Below are 17,636 nucleotides of genomic sequence, written 5' to 3' on the forward strand. Positions count from 1 at the left end.
ACTGCTGACCTAGTTAGAACTTTGTGTAAAGCAAGAGCATATAGGTTTGGATCCTCAAACTGCACAAATTGTGGGACACCATCTGTTTCAACTCTGTAGAGCAGTTTGGTTTTCAACTGTCTTTAGGGAAAAAAAGAATGATTCCAGTTGAATAAATCCTGTCCATTTGGTGGTTGGCTGTTAAGACATTCTAAGTCAGATGTCTAAGATAGGCACAGTTTTACTTCTCCTTAAGCTAGACTGCATCCTATCACTTAACTACCCATGTGCTCTTATTCTGCTTGTTTCTCTTTTAAGATATAATGTGTGTGTGAAAGAGTCTTAAGTAGAGATACATATGCCTACTTGAGGTTTGCAGTATGGGAATAAGCCATACTTTCCTTTTGGAAAGGAAATATGAGGATTTCAACTACTAGCAATGTGAGTCGAATGATGTTTACTGTTATTTTGGAACAGAGTTGAATCCAGAGAGGAAAAAGTAAACCCTTCAGAGGAAGAAAACTTTACTCTTTATCCATCATTAGGAGAAAGTGCAGTTTTGTACTGGAAGCAGCAGGAGTTAATTATGGTTATGAGGATCTGCCACTTTGGGGGGATATTGTAGGATATTGGGGTATTTTTCGACTTTCTTCATAAACTGACAAAGAATCTAACTTAAGGAGTTGTCCTACATGGTTAGAAATTTTTAAATTGGTGTTGGTGAAGAATGACTGAATCATAGATTTCAACTACTCAGATTTGTAGTAAACACATTTATTTTTGCCTAACTTTCCTATAATCCTAGATATAAACAAATCACTGGACTTGCCAAACTCTGACTTTAGTTGAGAGCAATTGGAAGCTTTCAGTTATAAAATCAGAAAAGCAAATAGACAATGATGGAAGACCAGACCCTGAAAACAACAAACAAAACCTTCCCTTAGTATTCATGTTGTCTGAAATAAAGCAAAACAAACGTTACAGGCATGTGTGTGTGTGTGTGTGTGTGTGTGTGTGTGTGTGTGTGTGTGTGCATATTATATATACATAAACTGAATCACTGTGCTGTATACCTGAAACTAACAGAACATTGTAAATCAACTATACTTAAGTAAAAAACAAAATTTTTTTTAATAAAATATACAATGGAGAAAAGACAGTCTCTTCAATAACTGGTGCTGGGAAAACTGGACAGTTCATGTAAAAGAATGAAATTAGAACATTCTCTAACAAGATACACAAAAATAAACTCAAAATGGATTAAAGACTTAAATGTAAGACCTGAAACCATAAAGAAGAGAACAGTCGGAACGCTCTTTGACATAATTCATAGCAGTATTTTTTTTTGGATCTGTCTCCTAAAGCAAAGGAAGCAAAAGCAGAAATTCACAAATGAGACCTAAATAAACTTAAAAGCTTTTTCACAGCAAAGGGAAAAAATCCGTAAAATGAAAAGACAACCTACTGAATGGGAGAAAATATTTCCAAATGTTATGACCGATAAGGGGTTAATATCCAAAATATGTAAACACCTCATACAACTCAACATCAAAAAAACAAACAACCTGATTAAAAAATGGACAGAAGACCTGAATAGACATTTTTCCAAATACAGATGGCCAACAGACACAGGAAAAGATGCTCAACATCATTAATCGTCAGAAATGCAAATTCAGACTACAATGAGATATCATCTCATATCTGTCAGAATGGCTATCATCAAGAAGCCATTGGTGCAGCTACTGTGGAAAAGAGTATGAAGGTTTCTCAAAAAACTAAAAATAGAGTTACCATATGACCCAGCAAGTTCACTCCTGGTTATATATCCAAAAAAGTAAAAACACTAATTCAGAAAGATACATGCACCCCAGTGTTCATAGCACTATTTACAATAGTCAAGATGTGGAAGCAACCTAAGTGTCCATTGACAGATGAATGGAGAAAAAAAGATGTGGTATATATGTACAATGGAATGAATACTACTCAGCCATAAAAAAGAATGAAATTTTGCCATTTGCAACAACATGGATGGATTTGGAGGGTATTATGCTTAGTGAAATACGTCAGACAGAGAAAGACAAATACTGTATGGTATCACTTACATGTGAAATCTAAAAAATAAACTAGTGACTGTAACAAAGAAACAGACTCACAGGTATAGAGAACAAACTAGTGGTTACCAGTGAGGAGAGGGAATGGGGGGGGCAAGATAGGGGTAGGAGGTTAAGAGGTACAAACTACTATATAAAATAAATAATCTGCAAGGATAATTGTATAGCACAGGGAATATAGCTAATACTTTATAATAATTATAAATGGAATATAACCTTTAAAATTGTGAATCACTGTGTTGTACACCTGAAACTTACATAGTATTATACATTAACTGTATCTCAATAAAAAATAAAAAAGAAATAGGAGTTTTTAAACATTTCCCCAATATTCACATTATTCTAAATATACCTTCTTTTTTCTGCTCATTTATTCAATGAGACATTCTATTTTATGTTTTTAAATAGCTGTCATGGATGCACTGGTAGAAGATGATATCTGCATTCTGAATCATGAAAAAGCCCATAGGAGAGATACAGTGACTCCAGTCTCAATATATTCAGGAGATGAATCTGTTGCTTCACATTTTGCCCTTGTCACTGCATATGAAGACATCAAAAAACGACTTAAGGATTCAGAGAAAGAGAACTCTTTCTTAAAAAAAAGAATAAGAGTTTTGGAAGAAAAGGTAATTTATCTATTTACCTTCATTATGTTTGTGACTTAATAATTCAAAGCATTTGAAGTTTTAAATATTTTTCTGCTCTGTCTTCCATGAGTGTACCAAATTTCTAAGGATAACTCACTGCTAATCTCAAAACCCTGGGCATTTTACTTAGCCTACTGTGTTTCACATATCATAGTGCTTGGTGAATATTTGCAGAATAGGATTAACAACATGAAGGGATTAAAGTTCAAATATTTTTCTTACCTCTTTTTTTTCAGATTGCCTTACCTTCATAGCTGTATGTATTTTATTCAGGATTTTTAAATGTGTGCAAAAAATTATATACCAACAAAGGAAATGAAGTGTCAAAGGAAGAAGTTCCTGGAACATTGTTCTGATATGTTTAATAACGTTTTCGTCAGTACTGAAATTTTACCAGGACTGACATCTTCTTTACCTCAACATTCTCCTTTGTTCTTGAACACACGTAATAAGAATGCATTTAACTGATGAATTAATGTTTTCTGTTTACACCTTTTAATGCAGAAACTGTTATAGAATACATAAGCAAGGTAGCTGATTCAATTATAAATCATCAGGTCTACTTAGCTTATTGGGAAATCTTCCTCACGCATACACTTATTTTTAAAGTTTAACTAAGTTCATTTTTCTTCAGATCATAGTTTATGATCCTTAGATCTTCAGTGTAGTGGTACATTACAGACAGCAGCTTCCACAAAGGGGGAAGGAAATGATCTAGTTATTAAAACTTAAGGATAGGGCTTGGTAGAGTTTCACTCATTTGGAGGAAGTAAGAAAAGAGGACTCAATTGTAAAAATAATCAATTTCTTTGTATTTGTATGAATTTTCTTAATGACTATTAAATAAAATTGTGACATACTGGATAGAGTGACAAAAGGTAACATTTTGGAACTTGTAGTTAGGTTTATTTTAAAAGTCAATAGAAAAATGTGATTTGGTATAAGTAACATTGGAAATATTTCTGTACTTTGTGACCAACAATCCTAATAATTTCTCTTCTGGAATAATATAGGACTTGAACTAACACGTCTGTTCCTTAAAATGTCAAGTACACACTAACTTGATACTTTTCTGATGATGGAAATTAAATACTGTGTGCTGGCTTGGAAAACACATAAGCACTATAAAAGAATGATGTACTGTGTTTAGTATGACGAATTAATACTATAAATAGTTACTACAAAGTATAAGATACTGATTAAGTAAAAGCCTGAAAGAAGAGTTTTAAAAATATCTGTTCTGTACTTTTTACTTTCTTAATCAGTAAAGCTTAATTGTGTGGAAGTGAAATGTTCACTTAATTGTAGTCCAGGCTTTATTCCCTGTATTACAGTAATTAAGGTAAGTTGTGGAACCATAGAAGACTGACTTATTTTCTTACGTAGAATATCCTCTTAAGCTTTGTCTTCTAATTTTATACCATTAGCTTATAGGAGCTCGAAAGGATGAAGAAACAAGTTCTGTGGGACGAGAACAAGTAAATAAGGCCTATCATGCATATCGAGAGGTTTGCATTGACAGAGATAATTTGAAGAGCAAATTGGATAAAATGGTAAGTTGGTTTGAAAAGGATGGTATCTGTATATTGCAAATGAGTTTTCTCCTTTAAGAGGTTAAAATTAGAAATGAGAGATATTTACACTTATTAGATAAAAAATTTGCATGCTCAAGGCAAAAACAAAATTTTGATAGGAATATTTGTAAGTTATTTCTATACAAAATAAGTACTCAATATGTAATGATGTTTAGGTCTCTTTTTTTTTTTTTTTTTTTGATGTTTAGGTCGTAAGTACATCTAACACCACTAACTTCTTTTGAAAAATCATGATTTAGTAGAGTTTATCATTGTTTTTTTAAAAAAGCCAGTGAATAATATGTCCTAAGTTAGAAAAAGAGATTAGTGAAAAACTGAGTTCATTTCCCACCTTGCTTTTCAAAGGCTAGAATCAGTTTTTTCAACATCTACCTGAAAATTAATATATAATACCAACCTATAGATTTTATTGAATGTAATTTGGCATTTTCCCTACTTAACTAGAATAAAGACAACTCTGAATCTTTGAAAGTATTGAATGAACAGCTACAATCTAAAGAAGTAGAACTCCTCCAGCTGAGGACAGAGGTGGAAACTCAGCAGGGTAGGCCACTTAAACTTGTTATAATTATTCTAACGCAATTAATACATTTTTCCATTTCTGTGTTATATCCATGATCAGTTTTCTATATCTGTATCCTAAGGACTTATTTTTTAATTTTTAGGCTTATATTAATTGCTCTGCTTTTACAAAATATCAACTCCTTTTAACTTTTCCTTGGATATAAATTGTACTTTTCCTAGAGAAAATTTGATGGTTTTTATTCAGGGCTAGTTTGCAGTGAAGTAGATGAAGAAAGGAGTAGAACCCCATCCTCTCCAAAGCCTCTTGCCCACTGTTAGGTTAGATGCCCTGTCATTGAGTAGTTACAGTTGCTTCCCCCCCTCACCCCCCCCCCCCCCGCCAATTTCTAAAGGTTGTTACAATGTGCAGATGAGATGCTATGTTGAAAAGTTAAGAGTGGGGGATGTGGGTATTAGCCTGCTCCCATGCACATTCACTCTGATGAGACAAGCTGACGAGTAGGCCTCTGAGAGACCTTTTGATGGGAGGTTGAGGTGAGATCTCTCATGGTAGCTGATTGGGGCTTTTTCTCTGTACAGAGCCTAAGGAACCAAGTCAAGAGTTAGTCCGTATCCAGTGGTATTGAGTTTGTACAGTGGAATGCTTATGAATAAAATTGTTTGGAAGTTATCTTCTAGGCCTGACGGTCAAACTTTATACTTTCTAAAGGGACTAGATGGAGTGATGAGCTGAGTGAGCATCAGTTTACTCACTTCATTTAATTCTTATTACTCTTAACCTTGACGTATATAGATTATTCATCCATCTATAATTTCAGCATATGCTTGATATGTGTTGTATATTTTAGAGTTTCAGGCTGACAAATTTGCTCTTTACCCTAAACCAAAAATCAGGGATAGGGGTGATTAATACATTCTAAGATAAGATTGCTAGATTTCTTATTAGCATAGATACTTGAAAGTAATTACTGTTCTTCAGAAACTTAGTAATTGTTCATGTTTTATATTGGTTTTTCTTTTAACCTGCATTTTATTAGCATAATCTTTTTCGAATTGCAACCAATGTAGAAGTCAGAAATAACAATTTTAATGTCCATCCTTTTTGTAGTGATAAGAAATTTAAATCCACCTTCATCCAACTGGGAGGTGGAAAAGTTGAGCTGTGACCTGAAGATCCATGGTTTGGAACAAGAACTGGAACTGATGAGGAAAGAATGTAGAGATCTCAAAATAGAGCTACAAAAAGCCAAACAAATGGTATTACAGAATTATTAAATTGAGAAATTCAGCATGCTGTGTGCATCATACGTAGGATTTATAACTAAGTATTAAATCATAGAGTTGACATAAATTATAACTACTTAGAGAGTTACATTATCTGAAAATTCACCTTTATCTTCTCCTTTAATCATTTTTGCTAAAATATGATAACTGTATACTTTTAGCATAATCCCAGAACTATATGATTTTGTTGTTTAAAAGCTAATTTTTAAAAACCTTATTAGTTTATTAATTTATTAAAGCTGTTCTTTCAGACTTCCTTTCCTTCAATTTCCTTAAGTCATTTTTTTCTCTGTAAAGTTTAAAGAGAACTCAGGTTTTAAGTTTCCCACTTCATTTAATGTAATAATTTGATTAATTTAGACATGACAGGAGACTTGATTTTTAGAATTATTAAAACAAAACTTTACAGCATCCACTAATTCTCAGAAGTCTAATACTTTTGGAGCAACTTTAGTTTTCAGCAAATAGCTGAGAATGCAAGAATTGGGGTTGGCGGAGCGGGGGGTGGGGGTGGGGAGCAAAACAAAAACCCTGTTGAGCTGCTAAAGTATGGTTAGCCTGAAGTCATCCACTGAAACACAAGTTGCCTCTCAGGTCCTCACTCAGAGTCTGTCTACTAATACAGTGATCCCTGGACAATGGGGTTGTGACCCGTGGAGGTCTGCTTATACAAGGATTGTTTTCAGTAAGTATACAGTCGGTCTTTCGTATCTGTGGGTTCCACATCTGTGGATCGAGGCCACCACAGGTTGTAGACTACGCTATCCATTGTTGGTTGAATCCATGGATGCTGACCCGAGGATACAGAGGGCCAACTGTGGGACTTGAACATACGCAGATTTTGGTACCCACTGCGGATCCTAGAACCAGTGTCCCATGGATAGGATACCGAGGGACAACTTTACATTGGGTTCAGAAAAGCTTGGATAAATGTTTTCAATGTCATGACAATGCTGAGAATAAAAAGAAGGAATGATAGAGAAGCAGAGCAGTGTGGGAGCAATGATCCAAACACAAAGTTTAAAATAGTTATTACAAGAAATTGAAAAGTTTAATAGTCTGGAGTTCAATAGCCATTATATACATTCTATATACTATGCATTTCAAACTAAGGTAGCCACTTAGATAATTATTTCTCAGGTCAACATTTTGCCCATCAGAGTATCCAGCACTACTAAGGAGCTATGTCCCCACCCTAGGTTCTTCTGAGCAGCCACCACCTGAAAGAGGAGCTCCGCCCACGCTTCCTGACTGCCAGCCAGCACTCTGCCCTGAGTCCCAAGTGTCCTTAGATGAGCCGACAGGTCTCTCGTCTGTAATGTGGTCTTTACTGAAGGTGACCACTGGTTAAGAATGAGACAGGCATTAAGAATAATATAGCATCCTGCCTTGGTCTTTACCCAATGAACTCCTCTGAACTGGACAGTGAGAACTTGATTTGGAGCCCCCAGGCCTGATAAAGGGGAAACACCCACTATAAAAATTACTATCAACTCCCATTAGAGCCAAAAAAACCTGTTTTTCCTACTTGACATCTGAAGTTGATTTTCCTAGCTTTGCACCCGTGATCACATGCACAATTCCTTCAGCAGCTTCCAGCATCCTGTCCTGCAAGCCCAGTTGCCGTAGTAGCCCTTAGGAGGCTTCTTTTAAAAAGATGTGCTTGCAGGAAAAGATCTGCATCTTGAAGCTCTGAATTACAATTGTCAGTATATACTTTCTACTTGAAATGATTTGATAGCTTTTATAAATAATGGGTATCTCCTTATAGAGTAGGAAGCAGAACCATGGAATAAAAACTTGGTTCATGATTGTGTTGCTTATTAATTGTGACATTAGCAAACTCATTTAACTGAACTTTTTTTCTATAAACTTGACATTAAATATCTAAGCAGCATGGTGCCTAGTACATAGGGTATTCAATAAGTGAATGTGTTTCAAAAAATTTAATTAGGGTAATCGAGAAAAGCAGCGCTTTAGGGGTGTATATGTGTATATGTGTTAATACAGTTCAGTTCTTATTATTTGTTTTCCACTAGGTGGTGCTAGAGGATAAATTTGCTTTTAGTTTAATTCATCTTTCACAAATCACAGAAACAGACTTGAAGGTAGAAGAAGCTTTAGAAATCACTTGTTTTATTGCTGATGAAATTGAATCTGAGAGACTAAGAAACTTTAAGAGTTGAAGGTGAGGTAAGGGAGGAATTTTTTTTTGAAAAGGGGATTTAAGACACGGTCCCTTCTTCATAGGAATTTATTTGGCTGGGGGAGGGGAGATTTAAAGTCAAAAATGCTCACAACTAATATAAAGATATGAACCAGGGAAAGATGGAGTGGAAATTTATCAGTTTATCAAGGGTTCCAAGTTTAAATCTTGGTATTGTGGAATGTGTACATTTCAGTCTTGTTTCAAAGGTATTACTGGTCAGAGTTCTCTTGGATATGGGAGTCAAAGAGCAAGCTATGGAGAGAAAATTTATGTTCACAATAATCTTATATCTACTGTAGCCATACTTACAAATATTTTTAAGATGGTATTTTCTGTGAAACATATTTTATAACACCTTCTGAAGTGTGAAATAGCATCCTACATGGACAGAATAGTGGGGCTTTGGGGGCTTTGCTTTTTTTTTTAAAGTACTTAGTGAACTCAGTTGATTCAGTGTTTGGTATTAATGAGGTCAAGGTTCCAGGGTCAGTTCCACTATGGGCCTTTTTTACTTTCTGTATCCTCCAGTTTTCCAGCCACTTGTATTCAGAACAGCGGCTCCTTTGAGAAAAACAGACACTAGGACCGAAGCGTAGGAAACACTGGCTCAGTAAATGGAGTTGGTGTAGATGCCTAAGGTAGCCAATAACAGCCTCTTTAGAGATGCACAGTGTGCTGTGTGTACTAAAGGTTCTGAGCAGTCCTGAAGTACAGGAACCTATTTAACTTGAACAGTGTTTCCCAGGATTTTGTAGCTATGGGCCCATTTATGTGAAACTCCAACATCAGATGGCACAAGTTGGGAAACAGATCCATTACTGCCTTTAGAACATGGCAAACTGATGACTGGCCAGGGATAGGGTCTTTGAGTATTAGAGACAATTCCTTTGTGCTTTTTGCTAATTTGTGTTAGATTTTCTGAATTGTTAGGTGGTAGCTGGAGAAATACTTCACCAAGCAAAACTGTTAGGTGTTTTGTTTTGTTTACTATCATTGGCTTTAAAAACAAGGAAGGTTTCCATTGTGCATATATGTATAAGTATACACTAATTAAAATATATATTTTTAATTAATTATACAGAGAAACGATAAGTGACTTGATCTGATTCCTTCATTTCCTGTGAGGAACAGGAAAGGAAAATGTCCAAGGTTATGTGCTTTGTTAGTGGTCAGACGTCCTCTGACTTGTGGGCCAGTTCTGTTTCCCTTCTCCACAGGGCTCCCTGAGATGCAACTAAATCATTTACAGTATTTAGTTGGTATTTTCTGAACAATCAGATCCAAAGACACTTTAACTTCTGTAGTACATTTTGATATTTTACACTCCCAAACTCAGAGGACTCATGAAGTCCTTTTGTGGCTTTTTAGTGTTCCACTTTAAAAAATATCATTTAGATTATATAAATAAGAAATGGTAAAGTTAAATTTTGTTCTCTTAGTTTATACTGGCCATTTCTGCTAATAGAATTAGTGCCTGTGATAGTCATTTTAATTTGTTATAGACCCTGAATTGAATGCATTGCAAACAAGTGTGTTACAGAGTTATCTTAAATGTATTAAGTCCACTTTTAAATATCTTTTATAGGTTCTTTTTGTCATCTATAACCTAAACTACTAAAACTTGGAAGTATATAAGGACTTTATGAAGTCCTTTCCCTGTCATTTTCTTGTGGAAAGAGGAAATGTGTTAATCTTTTTAAACAATAACCTGTTAAATTTTGGTACTTCTTTGTAATAATACCAAAAAGTGAAATACCAATAAACTTCCATTTTCTGGTGGAATTCACTCAGCTATACCTGAAGAAACAGTAATTTGATAAATTTGTTACCCTTTTTTGAATATAGATTTCAGATTGGTATCATCAGAAATACATTTTGTAAGACTCCAAGGTCTTTTATGTGAGAGCAAGTGTATTTTTTAAAGAAAATTAAAGCATTAATGACTTTAAATAATTGGAAATGATTTAGAAATATCTGGTATAGATTTGGAGTTATTTCATTAAAATTGAATATAAGATACTAGTTTTATGCTGTACAGTTACAGATGTATTCTGTAAAAGCTGAAGCATGTGTAGGGTAATAAAGTTTTGAGAATAAATAGAAGGTAACAATTACAACTTTTAAACTTTTTTAAACAATGACAGTATCCATCTCAGGAAGACAATCTGAAGAGCAGAGATCTCCAAAGACTAAGCATTTCAAGGTATGAACATTCTTCAACATTCAATAATAATACATTATATAACAGTAATAATTGTTCTGTAGGCCACTTTGTATAGGTACTTAGATTTCTGTTATGATTTAACCTTAAAAACAGATTGACATTATTTGGGTACTGCATGTAATTTCTGATCACAATGTATTTATAAAAAATATTTAACTGTTCCTTAACAACAGGCTTGAACTTGAGCAGTAGAAAGGTGCATATTGTGATGCCTTAGATAAAATTTTTGAACATTCAATAATATTTTAGATAGGATTTTAGGGAGCTAGTTGTGCAGAAGTATTCTGTAATCCTGATTTTTACATGAAGAATTACTCATTTCCATACACAGCAATATCACTTTGTCTTAAGGGCAAACTTGGACAGCCTTAGTCTTTGATATGACATGAATTTTAAGAGAACTGTCCTCTTGGGGTAAGAATAAAACTAGCTATCAGAGTTCATGTACGTTACTTCGGCCCTTTTTTTCCTCAAATATATGTATCATTTTTATTTAAGTAACATAAGTGCATTGTTTTATCTGATAATTTTTGTTCTGCTATGTTAGCATCCCCTCTCTCCATGGATACTTCCACCCAATGAAACATACTCATTTGACTTCATTGTTTGCTCGTTTGGCTTCCAAAATTTACTGAATTATCTCATACCTATTCCTCCTATCAAAAATCTAATGGAGAGAAACGCTCAGTTGGGGAAAACAGTATGAGGAAACACAGTGCAGCCCCTCTTCCTGTGTGAAGGGCCAGCAGTAAGCATTATAGGCGTCATGGGCCAGAGTCTCTATTGCAGCTACTCAGCCCTGCTATTCAAACAGTAGCTCACTTATGCCTTCAACTTTCATCTAAATATACAGCAAGGAAGTTTTTCCTTTCTTTAAAACATGTGTCTAGTATAGCATCCATGTGAATTATTTTTCCAAGGTGTCTTCTATGTCAGTTACCTTCTTTCTTCCTGTCAACCTAGGTTTCCCCTTATTAATTTTGTTGTATTTGTCATTTTTACAAGCCTTCTTAAACCATTTTTGGAAAGAAGCATGTTAGAATCAGTAGGTCAAATAAAAGGGCTTATATAAATAGTTTATTAGAAGTACATGGTATAGAACAGGGCTTCTGCTTCCATTCATGCAGTGTTACATAATTTGGATCACTTTTTTTGAGAGTAACTTGAAAAGTTGTCCGCCACCCACCAAAAAGATGTGTGTTTGAAGGCATCATATAACTAAAAAGATAGTGAAGGATCTCTAGGCCAGGATTTGGAGGAGGAGGAAGGCCCCAAGAGATGAGTGGTTTCTGAGGCTGAGAACTATGTAATTGTGGCTTCGAAGTACAGTTTTGAATTCTCTAAAGCTCAGTATCAATTCAGGGTATCAACTGAGAGAAACATTTTAGAATGAAGTTCAGTCTAAGAGTTTCTGTATGTTAAAGAACTGTGTAATTAAAGCGGGTCCTAATGGCTCCTCAGTGCTCAAGTACATTTCTGTGTTTGCAAACCCATAGCAGTGTGGATTGCAGAACTGATTAGCTCTCCCTCTTCTGGTTAGCAACTAGAAAACTAATAACCAAACTTGTAGCTTACCCTTGGTAAACTTTATATCATGCATTTTTATGTTAGCCTCATTCCTGACTGCATTTTATCTTGTTTTTCCTTTACCTTATCATTTATACCTATTTACAGTTTATAGTCCTATGTTTTATTAGTCTTTAAGTTACGTCATCCACTTCTAAATAGAACAATTCAGATGATAAATTAACTTTACTGTATTAGGAGAAAAGTACATAGGAATGTTTCCATAAAACCATTAACTAAAAGTTTAGGTATTTTTAATGATTATTTTCCAGTTATTTGGAAAACTCCCCTTTTTGGATCACCTCCTTTTTTGCATTTCCTCCATCATATTGCCAGGGGAACGAGGTGGTACCATATTGTTTCCTGAGTGAACATTTTAATTACTGGAGGCCTTTTATATGTTCTCATTGTAAACAATATCATTTAACAATAACAGCCCTGCCTATCAGAAACTTGGCCAGTGTCCTGCCAGTGTACTAGTTGGGGTTATCTTTAGGTTGTTGCCTTCAGTTCTTAAGCCAGATCTAGGTATGGGGTAACTTCTTCAGATGCAAATTCTTGGTTTAGAAAATAGGGATTAGGTTAGTGTTTTTCACACTGTGCTGTGTTGCCTTAGTTGATCATGAAATTTTGTGAGTTAAGACAAGCATTTTAAAAATAAAACAGAATAGAACATAACAGAATATGGGTTGCAGTGTAAAATGATTGCCTGCTGTGCCTTACAATTAAAAATACTTGAAAGATGCTTGTTTGAAGAAATCACAGTTGTCAAGATATACCATACTTTCATTTTAATTCCTCTGGGGAATGTAGTAGTTCAATAAATTTTCAAAAGCTAAAGAAAAATAGGGCTGAGGTAAAAAAAAAAATTCAAGTAGATTTTTCTTATACAAAGGAACATTCATTTCAGTATTAAAGAGTTGAACGTACAGTGTCAATTAAGAAAACTGAGCTTTTACACAGTTTTTACCATGTAAGCTGGACATGTGCCCCCTTCTTGAGATGTGGATAAGCAGGTTTCGTTACGTTTAAAATTCAGAGGTGTGGAATTTTATACTGGGACGAAGAAGGTTGTGTTGGAAGTCAGTGGTTGGTAAATATGTGATGAAGCTGAAGGTTATGATGATTTGAAAAATGTTACCCACAAAGGGCAGCAGTCAGTCACAGGACTGGATAGCTAAAAGGCAGCTTTGAACAGCAGCTTGTTAGAGTCAGGAAGTTCTCCTGCACCTGCTTCCTTGTGTGTGAAGTGAGCTCCCAGGTTGCCGCATTTGTGTGAGAACGGGGTGAGGTGCCTGTCTAGCACATAGTACATGCTCAACCACCGTTATCTTATTGTCTCATCTGTCTTATTTCTTAGGGTTCTCATTTGGGGTACTTTGGTGCTGCATCTCAGTGTTCAAGTAGCTTTATGAGTTCTTTGTACACAACTATATATATCATTAGGATTTTGCTTGTATGGTATTTAAAGCAAAACTTAACTAATTTATATTCCCAGCTGGTGGGAGGTAGAAGGGGAACAGTTTATAGTCTCAAAAATACCTGGATAAGTAAAGGTTAGCTGGAGCTCTGCTGAAGATCTGTGGATGACAACTGTCCAGTCTTACTTAAGCAATGATTTAAACATTTTGTTCAAGTAGAATTTTAAAAATTTTAACACACTTTGAAGACTATAGCACTTTAATATAAATGGTAAAGTAACTGCCATTACTTTGTTATCCACAAGAGGGAGAGCTTATACTTAGTAATAATTTTAGTTTTTTATATCTGTAGTTTTCAATTCAGGTGACATTAAGGGCAAAAGAAAAAGATTAGACATATGTTAAACTAGGTGACCTAGTTTTTGGTGTCACCTAATTTATAAGCAGTCTTCATTAAATTGAATTGGAAAATGTGTATTAGTGCTGCATTAACACCTCTATTATAATTTTCTCTTATTTTATATGGGTAGCTATTTTGAATGATGAAATGTTTGATATTCCAGTATCCAAACACTGTCTTGAATACTGTATTTGCTTTTCTCCAAGTCAGGTACTGATTTACCATCTCAAGCCACTGTTTTTAATCTGTATGATTCATATCATGACTGTCTGCATGAATTAGCACATGTACAGTGTTTACACTTAGCTGCTACATAATGTGAGTAACTCTTTTTGGGAAGCATGCTGAATGCCCAGAATTGCACCAAGGAATCACTGACTCTTCACACTTCAGACAGTTCCTGTGTGACACACTCATTGTAGCACACGGCTCAGATGTTGACTGCCGAAGCAGAGGTGGTTAACTAATTTTTGTGAAGTAATTATTTCACACCTATCAAAAACTTGCAAAAATCCCTGTGTTTTTTAATAGACTACTGGTTAACAAATGACGTTACAACAGATTAAAACGAGTAGATTTTTCTCAAAAGCAGTATAAAGTTTATTCTCCTGCTCCTATTGAAAGAATTATAGTCTGAGTGGAATGGGAATATTTTGACAAAAAAGTAATGTCATAATTCAAAATAACTGTTTTTGAATATATCTGTTGTTTCCATAATTAGAATATTAGATTTAGATATGAAGAGTGTTATCCTTGTAGTTTGTTTAAAGGTTTTTGTTTATAGCTAGACAAAAATTGAAGCATGACGTGACATGTTTGTTTAATTTGATTTCATTATTACTAAAATTACACTAATATCTTTAAGAGGTAGTAGGGGTTGTTTGAACACTGTGAGATCAGTTGTTCTTACATATGTGTTGAAGATTTTGATTTATTTAGTTGGCAACTAAGAACCTAAAAAAAAAAATCATGAATATGCAAATAAGAATGCTTAATGGAAGACGAAACTCAATAAAATTAGGTTTAAAATAACTGATTTATAACTTCTCAGATAATTGAGGTAAAATACTTTTAATTATGAGAGGTATTTGTGAAGTTTTTATTTCTGTTTCATATAATCCTCTCTCCAGCTCCTTTTCCCTTACCAGGAAATCAGCTGGCTCTTCATGTCTTGTGCTGTCATGTCACATTGGTTTAGAACCAACAATATGAGACAGCCCAGTCAAACATAAAAGACTGGAATGCATGAAACCTAAATTTTATTTTAATGTGGGCTTTGGTGTACATTCAGAATTGATAACAGCATTTCAATTCACAACATCAGAACAATCAAAAGATAAATACAAATTTAAAATCCATCCATGAATGAATGTCACTTTATTCTTGATCAGATTTGCAAGTGAAGACCATATTCCTTACTATTAAATATATTAACGCCACTGCACATGGTAGGCTATCATAAAATCTCAGTCCTGAGAAGAGAACTATTAAACTCGTTGGTTAGAACACTTTTTATAATACCCTTCTGTTTAATATAGTTTAGTTAATTGATTAAAATTAGGTCAATGTTATTGTGAATAAGATTTTTTCACTTGTTATAATGCTCTATTTAAATATTTTAATTATTTAATGAGGAAGTTTTATTTAATTTGTATTATTCCACAACAATTTGAGCAGAAATGCAGATAAGCTCATTTCTATTTTAAAGTTATCCCCTTCTCTCCACAGAGAATAATAACCATTAACTTTTTTTTTTTTAAAAAAACCCTGTATTTCAGTGATAATATGCAAAGTGCATACTGGGAACTGAAGAGAGAAATGTCTAATTTACATCTGGTGACTCAAGTACAAGCTGAACTGCTAAGAAAGCTGAAAACCCCAACTGCAATCAAGAAAGGCAAGTCAGGGTTTGCCGGAAACCACTGATTCCAGCCAAACTGCTCAAAGAGCAACTCGCTATCGTATCTTATTGAAATCTCATCAAATGAGTTTGATAAGCCAAAGTATATGTAGTCTATTCACAGCCACCCATTCTCTGCTCTGGCTTCAGCCTCATACTGGTCAACTTCACACATAAAGGTGTTGCTGATGTGTGTTTCTTCAGTACTGTATTCTTTTCCCCTTGTGGCTTTTTTCTCAGCCAAGTGTTGCTTATGTGTTCAAGGCTGAGGTGTTAAGTTTGCTCTAGTTGACCTTTTACCACAACTACTTCATATATTTAAAAAAAAAAAAAAAAGACACCAAGACACCAAAAGCTACTTTCATTCAAGTGCTACAGAATACACCAAAGACGTAGCTCTTTAAATTGTTTTTAAAGAGAGAACTCTGATTCGTTATTTGGTTATTTTCATTTTTTGTAAACTTAATTTTTCTTTCCTTAAAGGATAGATTGCTTTGAATAGAGACTAGATGCTATTCACTTAGCCCTTTCAACCAAACAAAAATTTTCATTGCTTTGCTTTTCATATTTAACTGCTTGGCTGATTAAACCTTTTCTTGAGTTTTGTGTTAACTAGTAGTGGCTACTTTGCCAAAGCTGTTTCTATACCTCGGAAAAAAATCAGTGCATTTGTACCTTTTATTACGTAATGGTTGTATTCCTGTAAAGTTGTGTAATGTAAATTTGAATGCCGTAAACTTCATTTTTAAAGGACTGAGATGTGACTTATTTTTTAAAAAATCATTAATTTAAAATTGTCATTTGCACCTCAAATTGTCCCTAAAGAGGGCACAAGAGATTTTATAAATAGTTCTCAGGAAGGTTTCCTGTGGGGCGGGGGACATTGCACGTTGGAACAGAAAGCTAAATTCAGAATTGCCTTTCCGTTTCTAGGGTTAGTTACTTATGAACCAGGCAAAACAATAAGGTGCTTTGGCACGCCCCAACTTAGTTTACGGTTCATTTTGTCCTCAGGTTTTCCAGTGGCCAGGGTTACGTATGAGACAACTTTAAGTTGATGGTAGAAATAAGACCTCACTTAAATGAGACTCATGGAGTAATTTTTCAGTGAGTTTCCAGTGTGCCTCTTATATACTAAACAGAACTTCCAAAAAATAATTAAGGAGAAATGCTCTCTTCTCATTTGGAAATGCTTATTGTCGTGTCCCTTCTGAGCTGGTGAATGATCAGTCTTATCCTGCTTTGAACCGTAAGTAAGTTTCTAGCACGTTTCCTACGACAGTGCCAGGCCCGGGGCCACCACTCTCCACAAAGAACTGAGTGCTTTGGGGAGTGGACAGAGATAAGCCCAGGTCACCTTTTCTGTAGACCCACATGTCACCCTGTCCAGAAGCTGAGCACTGTCACCTCCTCCCAAGAAAAGGGGCAATGAGCTTATTTTTTAATGTGGTTCAGTTTCTTTCTCCTTTAAAACTAGAGTCAGGCCTTGGTTGCACTTGGTATCCGTCTTGGGCTGAGGGTGAATTTGTCTTTGCTGCCTGGGGAAAGGCAATGCAGAGGGAGGGAAGCACACCCTTGCTTTGTGTCATCTGTGGCTGAACAGCGGTCTGTTTTCTAAGCCATTACAGGTTACTAAACTCATTTTTTTTGTTTTGTTTTTTTTTTGACCTATATTGTGACCATAGCAGAATTTACATTTACCATTATATATATTTGACAAGAAATGAGATGATTTTATAGCTTTTAATTTAAATTGTTTTATCCATAAAAGC

The 17,636-nt window shown here is 34.8% G+C and overlaps 1 protein-coding gene across 1 annotated transcript in view; it reads left to right on the forward strand.

Annotated features, from left to right (window-relative positions):
- AZI2 (5-azacytidine induced 2) overlaps positions 1–17,636 on the forward strand; it is a 34,433-nt gene that overhangs the window by 14,108 nt on the left and 2,689 nt on the right. The window contains exons 2-7 of the mRNA XM_007191543.3: positions 2,499–2,719; positions 4,168–4,293; positions 4,780–4,879; positions 5,969–6,117; positions 10,498–10,556; positions 15,743–15,861. Of these exons, the coding sequence (XP_007191605.1) occupies positions 2,504–2,719; positions 4,168–4,293; positions 4,780–4,879; positions 5,969–6,117; positions 10,498–10,556; positions 15,743–15,861 (769 nt within the window). The 5' untranslated portion in view covers positions 2,499–2,503. The remainder of the gene's footprint in view (positions 1–2,498; positions 2,720–4,167; positions 4,294–4,779; positions 4,880–5,968; positions 6,118–10,497; positions 10,557–15,742; positions 15,862–17,636) is intronic.

This window comes from Balaenoptera acutorostrata, chromosome 10, assembly GCF_949987535.1.
Source record: "Balaenoptera acutorostrata chromosome 10, mBalAcu1.1, whole genome shotgun sequence".
Classification (NCBI taxonomy): domain Eukaryota; kingdom Metazoa; phylum Chordata; class Mammalia; order Artiodactyla; family Balaenopteridae; genus Balaenoptera; species Balaenoptera acutorostrata.